General features: G+C 42.4%; 1 protein-coding gene across 1 annotated transcript in view; it reads right to left on the reverse strand.

The window, feature by feature from the left end:
• ADGRD1 (adhesion G protein-coupled receptor D1) overlaps positions 1-21,406 on the reverse strand; it is a 252,024-nt gene that overhangs the window by 98,416 nt on the left and 132,202 nt on the right. Inside the window, exons 15-16 of the mRNA XM_065417894.1 lie at positions 15,764-15,837; positions 13,287-13,410 (exon numbers count right to left, since the gene is read on the reverse strand). Of these exons, the coding sequence (XP_065273966.1) occupies positions 13,287-13,410; positions 15,764-15,837 (198 nt within the window). The remainder of the gene's footprint in view (positions 1-13,286; positions 13,411-15,763; positions 15,838-21,406) is intronic.

Here is a 21,406-nt window from a genome sequence, read left to right on the forward strand (position 1 = left end):
GGCACTAGAAAACAGAATCCCTTTCTGCTTGCATCACATATCAATAAACTCTGTTTCCTTCTCTGCTGCTACAATGGTACAAAATGCTGGGTTTGCACTATGCAGGGAGTGGGCCGAAAGCAGAGGCTAGGTCGGATGGCTCTGCAGGCCTCCAGGGGTTTGTCTGCGGGCTGGCTGTGGGACTGGTTAGAGCGTAGCCGATGGGTCTGCCCACTACACTGGGCCATGGGAGGGCATCTTTGGTGCACATCTGTGTAGGGTGTGTCAGGCTGCAGCCACTTTTTCAGATCCTCCAGAATCACGTGTTGAGACTCTGGCTGCACATCGCCCCACCTCTCCTTGCATTTGCTTGTATGTGGCCCCACAATGTGGCGAGCGCTCCTCATCCACCTCCTCCTGTCGATGGCCAAGACGGCCATTCATCATTCCAGGAGGCGGAAGCTTGACGGGGGGACAGCTCCATGACCTTGGGGCCTACTACTGATCCCTTGTCACTTCATGCACCCAGACAGAGCTCCTCTGGGTCGTGTCCATTGTCTCCTCAGCCCCCTTGGAGAAGCCGTGGTGCTCTCCAGGGTTCTCTGCTCAGTGTTCCCTGCTGGATCCCTCATGCTGGCCCTGTGACCTTCACTCCAGTCCCTGTTTTCTCATTGTTTGTCCCCCATATTCATTTGCTGACTGGGCTTAGTGGTTCCTCCCCCTCAGTTGAGAGAGGGGTCTTTGGGGTGGGCATGGGCTCACCCATGCCAGTACCAGCAATAGGTACATTGGACTGCAGCCTCATACGGGAGGAACACCATGGGCGATGGCGCCAAGTACAGGTGCAGCTTCATAAAGACATGACATCCCTTTTCTTCTTGTTCTGACAAGCTGAAGATGTTAAAAAGGCAAAGAGAACAAAGCAATTCATCTGCAGCCAGGGCTTTTATGTGCACTTTGCTGGGAACTGCATGAAATAGAAATGTCAATCCACATGTGAACTTCAAGTGAGTCATTTTTACTCCTGCGCAGATGGAGGAATCTCTGTCAACTCACTTTTTAGAGTCACCATGTCATGTGGCACCATTTCCTTTCGACCATCAACTAGCATTTACTCAGCACAAAGCCCTGGTGTTTTCACATTCATCTCCCACACCCTTTGGATTCTCAGTAATGCCAGAGAGAATGTGGAAGGAAAGGTACCACTTGGGAGAAAATTCAGATGAATGCTCTAGGACTCACAAAGAGTACTGTTATGTCACACCTGCGCCAACCTCCTGGCCATAAAGGCTCCTATTTTGCTGCAGAAGACAGCAATTCCCCTTTCTAATGGTGTCTGAGTACTGATATCCCCAGGTGTCCACCCTCCTTTTGCTAAGATGACATTTATGTGACAGACGGTACAAATAGCCTGGCATGATGCGTATTTGTTGGATCATTGTAAAAATAAAAACTGCCAGACAGCTAGCATGTTCCTTGGCACCAGACAGAGGGCACCGCTGGCTGATAAGGCTAAGTGGAGCTACCCAAAATAAAACAATTGTGCCTTAGCTTTCTTGGGACCGTGGCTTGCTCATTATTTTTTATTTCTGCTGTCTGCGAAGCCCCTTGTGACAGATATGCTCCCCCTCAGCAGGAATTTCTTTCTGCATCAGATTTATCAGGCTCCAGTTTAACTCCTCCTTCCCACCATATGCATATTTTATGCTCCTCTTTCTCACCCTGTGCTTGAAGCTGTCAGATTATTTTGGGCTGGATTTGCTTTAACTGGCAAGGACTGTTGTGTCCTGGTGGTGGAGTGGGGCGGGGAGGTCCACCACCACTTGCCTTCGTATGGGGTTTCAATAGGAGTGCTGCCAATGGAGGCTAATGAGGAGAGGCGCTGAGAAAATGCTTCCCCACATCAACACAAATACCTCAACATGCCACTGCTACCCACCTTTCAGGCAGTGCTCGCTCTCTCCAGGCAGTAGGAAGGATTGCCACCATAATGCATTACTGCAATCACACCCAGGCGGGCCTTGCCTTTGTGGGTGCCTTGCTCTCTGGTTTATGCCAGCAAAAGCAAACGTAAGTCAAGGTAACCCTAACCTTTAATTCTCTTCAACTAGGTGGAAGATCTCTTTGCCTGCCATCACTGCATTGACGTACTGCTCTTTCCCTGAAAGGTCGGGTAGTAGCCATTATGAGCCTGATTCAAAGCCCACTGAAGTCAATGGAAAGACTCTCACTGGCTTCAATGAGTCTTGGATCAGGCCCCAAGCCTGCAATAGAGTACAGTCTGGTAGACTGAGCAAGGAGTTACAAAGCCAGGAATTCCTGAGATCTTAGCTGTGTTACTGACTTGCTGTGTGGCTTTGGACAAATTGCTTAGAAGGGGGCTGATTATATTTACTGAACTTCCAGGGTTGTTGTCAAGATTAATTAGTTAATATCCACCCAGCATATTCAGAATGCCCAATCTAGGCAGACAAAGCAGTATATATGTAGGAACTAGAGTTACTGGTGCAGGAAGTGAAACCAGATATTATAGGGATAACAGAAACATGGTAGAATAGTAGTCATGACTGGAGTACAGGTATTGAAGGGTATGTGCTGTTTAGGAAAGATAGAAATAAAGGCAAAGGTGGTGGAGTAGCATTGTATATCAGTGATGAGGTAGACTGTAAAGAAATAAGAAGGGATGGAATGGATAAGACAGAGTCTGTCTGGGCAAAAATCACATTGGGGAAGAAAGCTACTAGAGCCTCCCCTGGGATAGTGCTTGGGGTGTGCTATAGACCACAGGGATCTGATTTGGATATGGCTAGAGACCTCTAATGTTTTTAATGAAGTAAATACTAATGGGAATTGTGTGATCATGGGAAACTTTAACTTCCCAGATATAGACTGGAGGATAAGTGCTAGTAATAATAAATAATAGGACTCAGATTTTCCTGGATGCGATAGCTGATGGATTCTGTTCACCAAGTAGTTGCTGAGCCAACAAGAGGGGATGCCATTTTAGATTTGGTTTTGGTGAATAGTGAGGGCCTCATAGAACAAATGGTTGTAAGGGACAACCTTGGTTCGAATGATCATGAGCTAATTCAGTTTAAACTAAATGGAAGAATAAACAAAAAAAGATCTGTGACTAGGGTTTTTGATTTCAAAAGGGCTAACTTTAAAAAATTAAGGAAATGAGTTAGGGAAGTGGATTGGACTGAAGAACTTGTGGATCTAAAGGCAGAGGAGGCCTGGAATTACTTCAAGTCAAAGTTGCAGAAACTATCAGTAGCCTGCATCCCAAGAAAGGGGGGGGGGGGAATTCATAGGCAGGAATTGTAGACCAAGCTGGATGAGCAAGCATCTCAGAGAGGTGATTAAGAAAAAGCAGAAAGCCTACAAGGAGTGGAAGATGGGAGTGATCAGCAAGGAAAGCTACCTTATTGAGGTCAGAACATGTAGGGATAAAGTGAGAAAGGCCAAAAGCCATGTAGAGTTGGACCTTGCAAAGGAAATTAAAACCAATAGTAAAAGGTTCTATAACCATATAAATAAGAAGAAAACAAAGAAAGAAGTGGGACTGCTAAACACTGAGGATGGAATGGAGGTTAAGGATAATCTAGGCTTGGCCCAATATCTAAACAAATACTTTGCCTCAGTCTTTAATGAGGCTAATGAGGAGCTTAGGGATAATGGTAGGATGACAAATGGGAATGAGGATATGGAGGTAGATATTACCACATCCGAGGTAGAAGCCAAACTCGAACAGCTTAATGGGACTAAATTGGGGGGCCCAGATAATCTTCATCCAAGAATATTAAAGGAACTGGCACATGAAATTGCAAGCCCATTAGCAAGAATTTTTAATGAATCTGTAAACTCAGGGGTTGTACAATATGACTGGAGAATTGCTAACATAGTTCCTATTTTTAAGAAAGGGAAAAAAAGTGATCCGGGTAACTACAGGCCTGTTAGTTTGACATCTGTAGTATGCAAGGTCTTGGAAAAAATTTTGAAGGAGAAAGTAGTTAAGGACATTCAGGTCAATGGTAATTGGGACAAAATATAACATGGTTATACAAAAGGTAGATCATGCCAAACCAACCTGATCTCCTTCTTTGAGAAGGTAACAGATGTTTTAGACAAAGAAAACGCAGTGGATCTAATTTACCTCGATTTCAGTAAGGCATTTGATACAGTTCCACAGGGGAATTATTAGCTAAATTGGAAAAGATGGGGATCAATATGAAAATTGAAAGGTGGATAAGGAACTGGTTAAAGGGGAGACTACAACGGGTCATACTGAAAGGTGAACTGTCAGGCTGGAGGGAGGTTACTAGTGGAGTTCCTCGGGAATCGGTTTTGGGACCAATCTTATTTAATCTTTTTATTACTGACCTTGGCACAAAAAGTGGGAATGTGCTAAAAAGTTTGCGAATGACACAAAGCTGGGAGGTATTGCCAATACAGAGAAGGACCGGGATATCATACAGAAAGATCTGGATGACCTTGTAAAATGGAGTAATAGTAATAGGATGAAATTTAATAGTGAAAAGTACAAGGTCATGCATTTATGGATTAATAACAAGAATTTTTGTTATAAGCATCAGTTGGAAGTAACAGAGGAGGAGAAGGACCTCGGAGTATTGGTTGATCACAGGATGACTATGAGCCGCCAGTATAATGTGGCCGTGAAAAAAGCTAATGCGGTCTTGGGATGCATCAGGCGAGGTATTTCCAGTAGAGATAAGGAAGTGTTAGTACCGTTATACAAGGCATTGATGAGACCTCATCTGGAATACTGTGTGCAACTCTGGTCTCCCATGTTTAAGAAGGATGAATTCAAACTGGAACAGGTACAGAGAAGGGCTACTAGGATGATCCGAGGAATGGAAAACTTGTCTTATGAAAGGAGACTCAAAGAGCTTGGCTTGTTTAGCCTAACCAAAAGAAGGCTGAGGGGAGATATGATTGCTTTCCATAAATATATCAGAGGAATAAATACCAGGGAGGGAGAGGAATTATTTAAGCTCAGTACCAATGTGGACACAAGAACAAATGGATATAAACTGGCCGTCAGGAAGTTTAGACTTGAAATTAGATGAAGGTTTCTAACCATTAGAGGAGTGAAGTTCTGGAACAGCCTTCCAAGGGGAGTAGTGGGAGCAAAAGACATATCTGGCTTCAAGACTAAGCTTGATAAGTTTATGGAGGGGATGGTATGATGGGATAGCCTAATTGTGGCAATTAATTGATATTTGACTATTAGCAGTAAATATGCCCAATGGCCTGTGATGGGATGTTAGATGGGGTGGGATCTGAGTTACTACAGAAAATTCTTTCCTGGGTGTCTGGCTGGTGAGTCTTGCCCACATGCTCAGGGTTTAGCTGATCGCCATATTTGGGGTCGGGAAGGAATTTTCCTCCAGGGCAGATTGGCAGAGGCCCTGGAGGTTTTTCGCCTTCCTCTGCAGCGTGGGGCACGGGTCACTTGCTGGAGGATTCTCTGCACCTTGAAGTCTTTAAACCACGATTTGAGGACTTCAATAGCTCAGACATAGGTTAGGGGTTTGATACAGGAGCGGGTGAGTGAGATTCTGTGGCCTGCGTTGTGCAGGTCAGACTAGACGATCATAATGGTCCCTTCTGTCCTTAAAGTCTATGATTCTATGATATGGCTTCATTTATAACAGCCTTATTTTTAATAACACAATTACAGAGATAAACAGATTTTTTCCTAGCTCAAGTTCCAAATTCTAGCCATGTTCTGACTTTAATTACATCCATGTAACTCCACTAATGTAATTAAGGGGAAAATTTGGCCTTTAAAGACTATTTGGCTTACCTTTGTAGGTTTTTTTATTATTATTATTAATGCCTACTCGTTACAAAATTCTAGCAAATGTTATTACTTCTCAACCTTAAACCAAGATGATAAATGTGTTTCAGTCAGCAAACCTGAATGTCAGCCAAGCATGATATGGACATAGCAGCAGAGTGATAAAGACACAAATAATTTCAGCTTTGCCTGGTGCCAATTCATCATTAAGCTAACAGACCAGTGCCAGCCTAACATCTGAGTGCCACATGGTTGCAAATTTTTGCAGCATTGTTATTTCTTTCCTGAAATAAAATTGTTACAAGTATTAATTCTTGGCATTCACTGAAGGCAGCTAAACTATATAAATGGCTGTTGAGCTGATCAGCAGTATTATTAATATTCCTTCTTTGCACTCAGTGCTCTGGCAAGACTTTTCTTTGTGTGTCTTAGCTGTTGCTCAAACTAGTTTGAATGTGCAATAGTGCTCAAGCACATGGGTAGGCCAAGTTCTCAGCTTCAGCTAATGGCACTCCAAGCCCCCATTCACCGTGAACTGCTGCCCCATGCACTGTAATAAGGGTGCTGGTTCATTTCGGCATGTTTAGCTTGAGTCTCCAGATTTTAAAATTTACCTCTTTATCTCACTGTTTCAGTTTCTGCATCTAAAATGGGGTATGGATACTTTCCCATGCCTGCATGGGGAATGGTTTCTTGGGGATCACTGCCAGTTGGCATAAGTTAGAGCAGCTCCCAGGCTGGTCAAACCTGCCCTGGGGTAGAGGTATAGCCAGAGAATCAAGGACCCATAACCAGTTCCCTGATAGACCCCCAGCTGTGCTGAGCTCAGCCGAAACTAAGCCCAGTGAATAATCTGGCCGATACGGCTCTAAAAGAAGCATTCAATATTTTGATTTTCATGGCACTTCAGTTCCTGATGAGGAAACACTGTGAGAAGACAGTAGATCATATAATTTTGACCCTGTAAATGGCTCCCTGGGGCAAAATAAACACAACTTTTGAGAGAGTCAGGTTCCTGCACAACCTAAATGCACAGCCCTGTTACAAACAAAGGTCTTTACCTTAGAAAAGTATGCATAAAAATGTGTATGTGCCTTTCAGAAAGCATTGGGTATGGAAAAAAATGTATTAATACTATCAATGAAGCCAGTGGACTTTGGCTCACGCTCTTACTGCTGCAGAGAATAAAAGACAGAGACCTGAAATATGGAAAGCTAAAATGACATGAAACTAACCACAGAGAAGCTTTTTAACTATGTGCAGTGTTATATTAACCTTAATATATGTAAATTTGTAGATCATATATTAGACCAGTGGCTCTCAAACTTTTTTACTGGTGAGCCCTTTCACATAGCAAGCCTCTGCGTGCAACCCCCCTTATAAATTAAAAACACTTTTTAATATATTTACCACCATTATAAATGCTGGAGGCAAAGCGGGGTTTGGGGTGGAGGTTGACAGCTCACAACCTCCCCCCCCCATGTAATAACCTTGCTACCCCTTGAGAACTCCCACTTTGAGAACCCCTGTATTAGACTATAAGTCTGCATTGGGATCCTGGGGCCAAGAACACAGCATGAACTCTCAGGGCTGATGGTATCACCTGAATGCCTTGAAGGTGTGTGTCGAGTGGGGCATTTTATACTTTCTTTTATTCCTTTGGAATCTAACCCATCGGCCATTCAGACTTAGAGGAATAAAAGGATCTTTGTCTTTTTTTTATAAATGTCAAATTTGCTTTCTTCTCCAATATAATCATTAGGAGATAACACTGAAATCGCATCGAGGAAAAAGGTCTAAACCAAAACCCCTACAGAGACAGTTCATTGTCATCAGCTCAGAAATGTGACACTCCTAGTCATTAGCATGATTCTCAGAACTATGAACATAAACAAAAACAAAAAAATCTGAAGTCAGACTGTAGAAATCCATTCTGGATGGACCAGCAGCTTGCCGTAGCCTTTAACAGCAATCAATGCTGGCTCATGCAGCCCCATGCAGCCCCATGAACACCGGCTTCCCTTTGCCATTTGCTGCTCAAGCTTTGAGAGATTCAGAAGAAACAGTTATTGTCTTTGGCACTCTGCTGTCAACTAACAAGTCCTCACTCCACTTTCTGTGCATTTACCATCATTAGATCCGTTCACTGTAACCATTTACATAGCAGGATATTACCCAGGGGTGTTTCTGATTTCCAACGTTCCCTGCTCAGAGAGATCCTGGCTTTGCGCTGCTTGGAGAAGCTGTCTCTTTCTCAGATTGTGAATGGCAAATTGTTCACTCTAAATACCCGAGATGTGGCATGAAATAAAAAAAAGAAAAACCTACCAAAGGAAGGCAAACAGTTTTAGTAGCTCCAAGATGGAACTGCATAGGAACACAGGACACAGAACTGGAAGGGACCTTCTGGGTCTTTCAGACTAGTCCCCTGTTGTTGCAGGAAGCCTAGCACATAATCCCATCCATAAATTTACCAAGCTCCATCTGAAAGCTAGCTCATTTGTTTTTCCCCACAACTCTTAGTGGGAGGCTATTCCAGAAATTCACTCCTCTGATGGTTAGAAACCATCTTCCAATGTCAAGCCTAAATTTATTCATGGTCAGTTTATATCCATTTGTCCTTGTGCTAACATTGTCCTTTAACTTGAACAGCTCTTCTGCCTGCCTGGTGTTTACCTCCCTGATGAATTTACAGAATGCTTACCAAAGAATGTAGTTTCCTCCTGACTGTATTTTCCCCAGTGCTGAAGCTGCTAAGTACATGCATGTCACCATCTCCATAGGTTCCCCTATATCTGGTCAGCTCCCTTCACGGCTCCTGTATCCGCACCTACCCACATGCCTGTGTGGTCTCTAAAATAGCAACCTCAGATCACTACACCCTAAGCCAGGCGGAGTAGATGCACAGACCAATGATTCTGGGTGCCTGACTTCAGGCCAACTACATTTCCCATGATGCACCATTTTCTCTCTTCTTGGTGAGGGGAGGACATACATCATAGGTGTCACGGGCTATCCTGACAGATGTAGCCTGGTCAGTGTGTCCTGCTCATGGAGGAAAACGGGACCATACGGAATCTGAACTAAACTCTCATGAAGCACAGCACCACCATTATAAATTGAAACATTTTAGTTTTCAGCCAAAACAATTTTGTTTTTCATGCATTTGGTTGTCAATTAATCATCAACATTTTCCATGGAAGTTTTCATTTAGTCAAAAAATTATTTTCTGTCACCCACATTCCTTTCTTTCATATCTAAGCCAATATGAAAGACCTAATTTAAGGGGCGGGGCAAATAAAAGAATATATAAATGTTCAAGATCTGACATATTTTGACTAGAACAACTCCCTTGGAGCCTTGACAGACTGTCATGCAAACAGGAGATTACAGCATTTTTTTAAAACCATATATCATGCACTTGATAGCACCAAATTGCTCCAAAGGTGAATAAATATTTATACACGTTTATAACCCACAGTATTATATCATTCACTGACAGACTTCTAGGGAGTAGAAGGGAAGATATTACAGTATTTAATGGTTCCAATAGGCTCTCTTGTTTTGGCACATGATAAAACTCTTTAGGAAATTTCTTAGGAGGCTATTACTGAGCATCGCCTGTTTATAAAGCTCAGTAGCTAGGTGGTTTTGTCTTTGTCTGCCTCATAACCTCACTCCAGACACACTAGATATCTTAATGTGTGAAACAATTACCACGTTTGTTTCAACTCGGATTTGGTTACATGACAAGCACAATGGATGCTTTCCTAGCTGGTGCTGATTTTTCCCCTTTATTTTTACATTCCCATCTAGATTTATTATCTGTTTTTAATTAACTAAAAAACAAAAACAAATAATTCTGAGCTGTCAATTCAAAATGAAGCTCTTTGGTTAAAGTTCTAAAGCTCTAGATTGGGATTTTGTGCCGAGCCTCACAGAGGCAGCACTCACAGTGCAGTGAGAAAGGGGATTAAGGCAGCTTTAAGCTTTAAACCCTTCCAATCCTGGGGTGCTCCAGGGGCTACAGCAGCCCTGAGAGGAATTTAGACAGCCCAGCATGGAGGGGAGCATTTGTCTAAGTCATGGCAGCCTTCCCTGGCTGCCCTGTCTCCACAGCCCTGCATGCTGGGGTCCTGTCTCAAAATATATTCCCCATACCCACCTCCCTACACCAAAGCAAGAGGACATATTCCATTCCATCTGAAGGGATGGGGCAGCAAGCACTCTCACACTATGGGCCAAGGAAGTAGAATTCCTCGCCGAGTTTCCCTGGGCTACGTTGAGTCTGTACGATTCCCGATCCAGACCTGCATCTGAATGGCATGGTTGAGCCCTCTGGCTGGAACCTGTGTTTTGTGGGCAAGTGGTTCACTCTGAATTCTGGAAACAAAGTCTGAACCTTGGCTGATCCTGGAGAGGTTAGAAACGAGCATTTGGCAGCTCATCATTCACCTGCCCACTCTGAACCGCTGCAAACATTTCCAAGTCTCTCAGATTTGCACAAGGGACACATGGTTTCCACAATGGGCGCACAATCACAGGGGCAATGCCTTTCAGCTTCCAGTGCGTCACTCGTTCTGCTGACTGCTAAAGAGCTATTGATTCACTCCATGCCCCTTGTCCAAAATTGTATTCCAAAGCAGAGGGGCTAAGGATTCAGCAAAGGCCTAAGGGAACCGGATTTTTTTTAAATGTCAAGGAGAACTATTCAGATAGATTTTCCAGAGCTCTGAAATTGTCTATTACAATGTAGGGAAGATTCCCTTGCATCAGAGTGATTAGGTCTGAGCATCCCACTCACCCATTTAACATCTCAGGAGCATTAATGCTGTTTTTTAAATAGTTGTATAGAAAGAAATGGAAACAAAAATACTCCAGGGTAACACAATTGTAGAGAACTTATGCAAACATTGGCAACGGGGCACACATTCGGACAGAACATTCAGGGAGAGAAAAAACAAACCAGTGACAAAATACTGAAAACAAAATCATGATTAAATGACTATGGGGAATAGGACAATTTATTCAGGGTTCCAGCCTTTTCTATTTACACTCACTGAGTTCTCCTTAAGAAGGTACATGCTTGAGCAACTGCAAGGACCTTGGCCAAAATGCACAAGCTTGATCCCCAAGATTGCACAATATTAAAACTTATTCCAGCTTTTGGCTAATCGTTGGATTCTGTTTGGGCAATTCATGTAAGTGTTAGACCATTCAGAACCATTTCCAGGAATAGAATCAGTTAATCTTACAATACTACGCAGCATTTGATTGGTTGGATAATATCAGTTATGATACATTTTAGCATCAACAAACTAAAAATGTTGAACATGCTTCAAGTAAACTCAAAAACACATCTGAGAGTTGCCCAGCTACAGTTGTTGGGACGCCTGGGGATACAAACCTGTTCACATCTGTGGGAGGTTGTCTGCTGTGCGTGACTTGACTGAGTCTGAATTATTCCCCTACTAACCAAAATAAACATTACAAATAAAATTATATTAGAAATGTGGCTTACTAGTTAGAGCAGGGGAACTGAGAATCAGATTCTTTAGTGCTACATCCAACTCTTTCACTAACTCACTTCCTTCTAGCCTGATGGTTCAGGCACTGGGGTGGGACTCAGGATATTTGGGTTTAACTCCCGGCTCTGTTACAGACCTCCTGTGTAATCTTGGGAGAGTCACTTAATCTCTCTTCATCCCTCAGTTCCCCCTCTGTAACACAGGGATAAGAATAGTTTCTTTCTGCCACTCTTTGTTCCTCTGGTCTCTTTTGGTGTCAAACTCTTCATAGCAGGGACCGTCTTTTATTACGTCTATGTACAGCAACTAGCATAGTGATGCCCTGATATCAGCTTGGGCCTCTAGATGCTTCTGTAAATAAACAACTAACTCACTAACTACAGAACTAATAACCACCTCCACAATGACAGCCATGTGACCCTGCACAAGTTATTTAACCCCGCCCCCTATGCCTCATTTCACTCATCCGTTAAATAGCTATAATAATTCAGGAGTGTTCTGGGGCTTGTATAAGCTCTTTGGCTAAGACACACTAAAAAAAGCAAAGTATTATAGTGACTGTCATTCTAGAATCCGATTCTGAATTCTGTGGCATTACACTGAGTTTGTCATTGACACATTGATAGCAAGATTTGATTAATATTTCTTATAATATTAATATAGCATCTACTCCTGAAAAGATGGCAAGTTACATTATGGATCATCATCCCCTGAAAACCTTTACATGCGGTTTAGTACTAGAATACTAATGAAAATTCCTTTAAATTGGGTCACTATTTGCCAGTTGATTTGTATTGTGTTTCTGTTAGCAACAAATTCTGTGCTGTTCTCATGAGTATGTTGTACCCATTCGCAAATCTGCCAGCAGTCTCATGGCAAAGCCACTATCTGAAACAACAGCAAACGCATTATTCATACCAATTAACAGAGAAGTCAGACATACTACCTCATAGTCAATGCATCAGTGCTATCAAGTCTGACAAAGAACTCTGTATGTCCCACTAGGGATCATATTTCCCGGTAAGCCAATTTCAGAAATAAGGTTAGTGAGGAGACAGATTTGGCCAAGAGAGTCCTCGCCTCGCCAACTGGCATTGGACAAGTTCTGCTGAAACCATTCAGTAGCATGAGTAGGAAGTAAAAAGCCTATCCCCTGCTGATAGGAATGGTTGTATATTCACACTGAAAAAAGCATATAATCATGAACTCTTTGAACAAAGAAGTCAAGTAAATACAATGAGCAACTGTAGATAAGGATATTCATCCTCAACTCTTCATCCTTCTCTTTCTCCCAAGCTCTTGATCCCATTCTGTTTCTTCTCAAACCAGACCCAACTTTGCAGCTAGGTGGGGAAAGAGCATCATGTGCATCATGGAACATAAATAAAGGGGATGCACTGCTCCCCAGTTACTAGCAGAATACATGTTCGGGGACCAACTGGGAAGCAGAAGAGATTGGGACTTGCTCCAGGCAGGAGTCCCAACTTGTCACATATCCCTGCGGCTGTAAATCCTCCCTGGTCCACCCCATGTGATTCACCACCCCAACTCTAAACAGTCAGGTCTCAGATGTCCTCTGTCTTGAAACTGAATCAAAGAAATTAGAGATGGAAAAGACCTATTTGCTCATCTTTTAGCCTATGCCCCACTTGGGCAGTACAGGAGTGTTCTATGGAGCATGTCTGTAAGTGCTTTTCCTGCCCAGTTATTTAAGGGCTATAATGCCTGTGGGATGAGAAGTAAGTGCAGCACATATTGATTCCTACAGACCGCAGCGTGTTTCATCCTACATCCCATTTCAGTTAAAAAAGAAAAAGTGCGGATGCAAGTGAGATAATAAAGGAAGGCTGAATTTGGATCTCTATCTTCAAAAAAGTATTTCATCCCATACAAGCGGCTGAACTGGTTTGTGCTCAGTTTTGACCTCCTAGATTTACTCCTTTGTTTACTCTTACCTTCAGGGGTACCACTTGCATCAGAATAGCAAAGTTGGTGAGGTGGTTACACAGGCAGATTGAATAGTTGAGGTCCCCGCCATCACGCACACAGCCTTCATTAGACCACATGGCAGTTCCATTGCTGCAAAGCACACAGGAAACAGAGAGGGATCCCTATTAAAATGAACTCTCCTGGCACTACTTAGACATGAATTTCATTGAACAGAAGATATATTTTTCTTAAACAAACTCTTTTCTAAACTTTAGCTACCAAGAATCTTCCAGGCAAATATCTGCACAAAGACCAAAGGTTTCCTTTGACAGGTCCATTTATAAACTTTGACAAAGTAGTTGTAATACTAAATATGCAGGTTAAGTCTACATTTCTGCTACAAATTTAAAGATCATTTTAAAGGGGAAAGAAATAATCCTATGCAGCTATCAGTAGAAAAAATGAAGCATGTCACAACAGCTTTTCAATGTAACTTTCAAATAGTAAAATACTCCAGAAAGATACAACACAAGAAAGAAAAGAGCTGCCTAGAACTCAATTGGTTGCATGGTATTCTTTATCAGAGCATTGAAATTCGTGTGCTGACCATGGAAGTTAGTAATCAACATTCATATTATCCAGGACCCTAATTACATCTAAATGCTCTCAGCACTGATGCTCCAATTTCAGTACATTAGAAAGTCCAAAGTTACTAACAGTTACCACTGAGATAGAGCAGCTTCTCCTTACACTTAGCACAGGAAATAATTGTGGTTTCTGACATACTGTGGAACAGTAACTGATAGTAAATGCTGACTGTTTAATGATGATGGCAGCAAATCACAGTAAACCATATTGCCTGGTGTGTTTCTAAGCCTGGAATTATGAATGGTTTGCAGCACTCGAAGTGGCAAATGATTGTGTGTAGTAAAATATATTAGTCTGGGTGGCAAACAGCTGTGTGTGGTAAAAAAAATACCAACGGCCAGTTTTCTACCAGCCTCACTCTCCTTGAATACTCCCATTGATTTCAGTCGAATTATCCACAACTCAACATTCAAGTAAGCTGGGCAATATCTAGTCTGAAAAAAACTATTGTGGGATAACAACAATATATAGAGAGAGAGAGAGAAAGAGAGAGAGAGAGAAAAAGAGAGAGGGTCAAATTTAGCATTTAATTACCTATTTTCACTGGATCTATGCCAATTTGCTGGCCCATTGGCTTCAGCGGAGCTATGCTGATATACACACTATAAAGATCTGGCTCATTGACTTCAATACAGCTATGCCAATTTACACTATCTGAAGACCTGGCCCGTTGACTTCAACAGAGCTACACATAATTATACCAGCTGGGGATCTGTATCGATATTGTTCCTATTATACAAATGCCAAATGACTCCTTTTATTGGAGTAATCATACATCTGAGAAAGAGAGTGTATTGACGTAAATAAACCTCTCATTTTGGGAGGAGGGATTTTCACTAGTCTTTCATCCTCAGGCAAGGTCTCCAGGGCCTAATCCCCCAGAGCACATGCTGTGGGAATGATGTCCTGAAGCATATTGACTAGTTTTAGTAAAACATGTTTCTAATTTATTATAATGTGTAAGTAAGCGCACAAGCTAGTGACTACAAACAGCTGGGACAGCTCAATGTAATAACGATAAAATTTTAATAAAACCATTACATTGATCTTGCCCAAATGCAAGTTGGAGAGGAGGTATCACAAAATTGTGTGCTGTTGCTGCACTGAGTAGTGCTTGGAATGCTATCGCTCAAAAATGTGTCAGTCCCTGCTCAGGTCTCATTTTGACTTGTTTCACAATTAATTCAGTATCAACAGCATGTTTAGAAATCACAAATGCATCAGATAGACTATTCCCGGCTACCCAAAGGTAGCAGAAAAACAGCCACTGTTTGTGGATATTTGCTGTTTACACCATACAACTTAAGGTGATATTTATTTATACTTTTGCCCTGCTTTGCATTCAGTGGCATCTAATTTCATCATTGAATATGTACCAGACATGACTCACTGCTCTGAAATACATACCACACACCTCATTCTGATCTCATGTGTACCCAATGGGAATCAGGAGGAACTCCAGTGGAAACAATTACTTCAGTAGAAGTATGCCGATTTACAACACCCATGTTTCCGGACAAACTGATGCTTGCAAAAGACCAATACAAGTGCAACCAGAATCAATCCTATGTGCTCATCTCAACATTTTTCATTCTCTCAATAATCTGCTTTATCCCAAAATCAGTGAATAGAATGAGAACTTCCCCACCTACAGTAAGAGGAAGCTGTTTTCTCTTCCTCTTACTATGAAGCTGTTTTTGTGGTAAACCCTGTGGTTTCATTGCTTTAATAATTCCCATGAACACAAGAAAAAGGGAATATTTGTCAGGTCTGGCATGCACTGACTATGTTGCATTTGCCATAAGTAACCAGTAACAATACATCTAAGAAAGACATTTAGAAGCACTTAACATACCTATAGTCCAGAAATGCACAATACAGGTTAACTTTGTTGCTTTCATTCACTGCTTGGCTGTACTGCTGAGGAGTCTGAAAGGAAAAAAAATACACATCCTGAAGAAGAAAAATAAAAAAAAGAGATGCCAACATTAAAAAGGCCAAATTCTGTTCTCTGTTTAACCAGTGTCAGTCATGATTATTCCATTGATTTAAGCAGAATCATTACAGATTAACACCAGTGAAACTGAAAGCAGACTGTAGCCAATTATATTTGAGTCTTTCTGCTACACACATAGGCCCCAACCATGCAAAGACTTTCACACATGCTAACTTTATGCACCATGAATAGATCCATTGGGTGAAATCCTAATCCCACTCAAATCAACAGCAAAATTCCCATTGACTTCAATGGGGCCATCATTCCACCCATTGACTTCAATAAGACCACTCACTGTGCGTAAAGTTAAGTATGCGTGTTAGTCTTTGCAAATTTAGGACCTTATTCTTCAACATACCTTTTGGATAACTGACAAGAAAGCCAAACGTAACAAAAATTGACATTTTAGGATCAATCTCACTGACGTATACTACAGTGATCAGCAAGCATTTTCTTTTCAGAAGGGTAATTATTACTACACATATAAGCAAACTAAAAAAGCAATACCAGCCTCCAAGCTTTGCTTTTAAGTGAGTTTGGCATTTATACAGGGCCTTAATTCTCATCTCCTGCAAACAGATTAGTTGCTGTCTCAATCCTCTCCATTCAGAAAGGCTTGGGGCCACATTCTCTACTCTGTTACACCAGTGTAACTCCATTCAGCTGAAGTGGAGTAGAGAATCAGGCAAAATATCCTACCCAGAAGAATTTCAAAAGCCTGTTCCATCCTCTCCTTTTGACACTGATACACTAACATCCACCTGCATCCAGAGCCACATTAATGACTTTCAGCACTGCAGTTATGCATTGGACCCCATCTCAGGACTATTTTTCATTTCAGGACTCATCACCATTAAAAAAAATGACTGGCAAATTACCAACCCTCAGATCATTACAACAGAAGGCCGATAGTGCTATCAGGACAGAAAATAAGCAAGTGCTGCTCTCCTTGTTCAGCATTTAAAAGAAATTTACACAGAGCTAAAACTAAAGTTCATACAAGAAAGTTGCATCAGAGATTTCTGTCTTCTCTCCCACAAGACCAACCATGAAGTGTCAGGCACAGGGCAACAAAGTTACCTCCTCACTAGCTGATAACAAAGAATTTCCTGTCTCAGCCAGGAGAGAGAGAGCTGAATTTCCACACACTTCAACACAGCTTCCAAATTTCCACCCAACAGATAAGCTCCATTACCAAATTGCTCTTGCCCCACATTCTCTGTTCTTTTGGAGAACTTCAAAGGAAACTTCCTTTCTGTTTGAAAGATGCCTACTGTGCTCTCCAGTGATTTGACGGGTCCTAAATACAATGATTCCTCTAAGTTAATGCCAAGGCAGGCAAAGAACCACAGTCGAGGAGTAAAGTGCTATATAAATGCTAGAGGTTATTATTAATGGCACTCAAGAGGCCACTATGCCAGCAGCGGTCAACAAAAAATAGTGTGCAGATAGAGACTAGGTGGCTTAAAAAAATAAAAGATTTGCTATAACTGCAGATAAGATCAGACAATAACAATCATCATCTCTTTGTAAGATGCAAGTCTCTGCTATTAAAACAATAATCTATCTGACCTGTAAAAGGTTGGTTACAACAGGGAGAAAGTTCTCAACTGCATACATCAATTTTCAATAACTCCCCATCCAGAAAAATAAATAACCACCAATCCATGAAAAGCAATTTGACTTGCGTTTCAATAATCTATTTCTTAAGTGTAACTGAGTGTGATGACTTAGATCGTGACCTGGATCCTGTGGCAGTAAGAATATTTGATTTAATAACATTGATATCAGAAAGTTTAATATGCAAGCAGGCTTTTTTGTTAACATATTAAGTCACTTGAGTGTTGATAAAAACTTGTGAAAGGGAAGTTCGTACAGATCCCAATGGCTTGGAGGGAGCATCCTGGCACACCAGAAACCTCCGTTCTGGAAATGAGAGATTCCTGGGACTCTGATACACAATGCAGCTGGCATTCTAGGACCTTGGCAGAGTGTGACAGTCGAGTGTCTGCTCTATAAGCAACTCAGCATATTAATTTATGGAGAAACATTAGCACTGGTCTTGAAAATGGTCAGCTGTCTTCTCTTCTGGTCACAGAATGAGTGCTGCAAGGCTGTCTTCCCTTCTAGAGCGGGGTTACTCAACCTCTGGGTCAGGACCCAAAATTAGGTCACCAGAATGTTTCAAAGGGTCACATGACCGCTTCTGTGGCTCCTGTCCCACAGGGCTGGCTGGGCTTGCCTCCCTGCTCTAGTCACTACAACCTCTGGGGTCCCACTCAGATTTGGCCCAGCTGTCATGATGAAGGGTAGGCCAAATTTGAGCGAGTGGCACTAAAACCCCATAAGCCAGGTCACAACTCCACTCACACAAATTTGCTCCAGTCAGGGGGTCGGGGCCAAACCTGAGCAGCATTGCAACCCCGGAGGTTGCAACACCCAGAGCAGAGAGCCAAGCCCAGGCAGTCCCACAGCACAGGAGCTGCAGCAGCTGCCACTGTGGGGTGAGTGTCAGGCAGGATCCAACCCTCCCAGGGGGCAGGACCCAACCAAAACCACCCCAAGGCCTCTATCCCCAGACTATTTACTGGGTCACAACAGGCCATAAACATTTACAAATGGGTCCTGAGCCCAAAAAGGTTGAGAACCAGAGTTCTAGAGACAGGGAGTGCAAGTAGCATGAAGAATGGTTCCTTTGAAGTGAAATCATGGATGAAGTGAGGGTTTAGGTCATCTGCACTGATCTTTGTGGTGAGGACAGGTTTAGCAAAGGAAGCCATACTGCAAGAAGATCTAGCATGCAAAAGCAACATACAATAACTCATACATGTGCATTCATGGATAGGATGAGCACTAAGTGGAAGCATTAAGAAAAAGCCAATGAGTATCAGACTTTGGGCTAGACAGTCCTTGGCCTTTATATTTTGTACTGGAAAGAATGCAATAAGACTTTCCACCTTGTGCCCATGTGTAATGGCCAAGGATATCACAGTCTTTTTACATGTGGGGGGAGTGTAAGAGTTGCTCCCTCTTAAATAACCCCAAAAGAGCACGGAGGAGGAGAGTGAATGGTCATGGCAGTGGCTGTGTGTAGAGAGGGACACACCTTGCATCACCCAAAAGGATAGTGCAGCAGTTGTGTGTCGTTTCTGTGCCAGGCAGCTCAGGGAGGGACTGTGCCTCACAGGAAACAATCCCTCTGCAAGTGTGGCCTGGAGCAGTGTAGATGTACAGCATCCCTAACATGAGTCAGTGGCCCTTAGTCTTTTGGTGATAAGAACTTACCCACAACTAAGTCACAAAAAACATTGCATCTGTGGAGATGGCTTGGAGGGAGGAGGAGGAGGTCTAGGGTAATTAGAACTCTAGGAGGTAGGCATGAGGCTTAGGTTATTGGGGGGCAGGCTAGAAGTGAGGCTAACATGAATGCTGAGTGCCTTCTGAAAAATGTGTTTGCAGAAGACCTCAGTACTACACAACTGCAAAAGAACAGAGCCAGCCAGCTGTCTGCTTTGGAGAATTGCCAACGAAGGGGAGCCAACCAAGGGGAAGGGAGAGCCTTTGTGAGAATAAGTTTCTCTTTTTTTCCCCTCTTTATTTTGAAGAGCAAACACATACCAAGCTGAGTTGTTGTGGCCACAAAGCAAGGAGGAGACAGCCTCCCCCTTCTGTACTTTTACTCCTGTATTAAAGAAAGGAACTTAGTGGGCCTGATCCTCAGCTGGTGTAAATGGGGGTACCTCAACCCAAGCATACTGAGCTAGGTGATCAGCTGGTGTAACTGGGTGTAGCTCCCTGCAGTTTTAATGGACCTGTGCCCATTTACACCAACGAAATATCTGGCCCATTAAGGTCCCTTTGGAGTTCACTCATCCCTGCTTACAAAGCACAGCATTTCCTCCAGTTTGCGGATTTCCTGTGTTCCTCACAACCGTCTCATCTGTCACCAGTACATATACATGACCACTTCCTTCTCCTCCATATAACCACCTGTAATAACATTTTCCTTCACATTCTTTCTATTGCCCAGAAAAATAGGAATCTCAGACCGCACGTATCCACCCATTGCACCAACAGTGCAACAAAGAGTTCAGAATAATCATCCAGTCATCGGCGGGCTATGTTCTTTCCAGATGAGAGATATTTTAGAGCTGAGAGATGCGCAGTGTATCAGCATCTGGGCTGAGACCACCAAGCTAATTGGATTTACAACATATTTGACTGATTCACCCTTAGAAATAAGATGTGCACATCCTGGAAAAATTAGATCCTCCCATTGAAATGTTTGTAGGGTCTCTTTTACAGTTGAGATTAATTTACTAAACACTAGGACTTAAAGTTCAGCTCATGTAAATCAGCACAGCTCCATTGGCATTGATGCAACTATTACGCCAATGCATACCAACTGAGTTTCTAGGCCTAATGGATTTTAATATGCTAATGAAAAAGTTTGGCGAGGAGGTCAAAATTAACATTTCCTCAACCCATTTCTTAAGACTACAAACATTGGTTTAAAAAATCCTAGGACACAGCCACGCATTGAAGCCTGTGACAGAAAAGTAACAGAAGGAAAAAGAAAACCTGATAATGAATTATTAGAAACTACAAAGACATCTGGAATTAGAACAGCTTGCCATAATATTGAACATAGATTGTTTTCAAATTTCCCTTTGCCTGAGGTAAGAACCAGTCAACACATCACATTTCCACCAGAAGTTCTGCTCATAAAATGCTATACCAGTGGCCTTGCCTGGTTCCCTGAATTCCACATTTAACAGCTGCTGTATCAGGAGGGCAACATGCACAAATTGAAAAGTGATGACAAGATGTGTGGGTAGTGGAATGGAAAACATCTTATCACTGTTCTGTACCAGCCAGTGTTTCGGGTTGGAAAGGAAGAAAAAAAGGAGGGGATGGGGGCAAGGGGCTAGCACTCTAAATTCTCCTGTTTAGTTATTAGCCCTGGCAGTCTGTGTTTGATGAGTTCTGGGTGTGCCAGCATTAAATATTCTGCCTTATCCCTTTATATAAGAAGCATCCATTTAACAACAGCTCAGTCACCTTTCCTGTAGTGCTGAACCAGGGGTTGCCTCTCAGGGCTGGAAGGGAAACATCTAGTCATTTACATATATTGACTCCCAATTCACTGTCTTGGGGGTTCTCAAACTAAGATCTGTGGAGCACTGTAGGTCCACAGAGCACTTGCTTGTTGCCTGCAGGGAAGTGACTTGCATAAGCATGACAATATTATTGTTGCCTTGTGCTCTTGTCCCTCTCAATATGTTTGTTTAACCCACTCAGATTGTAAACTCCTTAGGGCAGGGACTGTCTCTTTACTGCATGTACAAGATCTAGCTCAATGGGGCTGCAATCCCAGATTGGGGCATCTAGGCTCGACTGTGAAACTAACCGTAAACAAGAAAGGTCACATGGTCCTAGCTCTCCTTCTTCTTTCCAGATGCTCAACATCATGAAAAGTCAGATAAAATAATACATTAGTAG

Source organism: Emys orbicularis, chromosome 16 (genome assembly GCF_028017835.1).
Source record: "Emys orbicularis isolate rEmyOrb1 chromosome 16, rEmyOrb1.hap1, whole genome shotgun sequence".
NCBI lineage: Eukaryota > Metazoa > Chordata > Testudines > Emydidae > Emys > Emys orbicularis.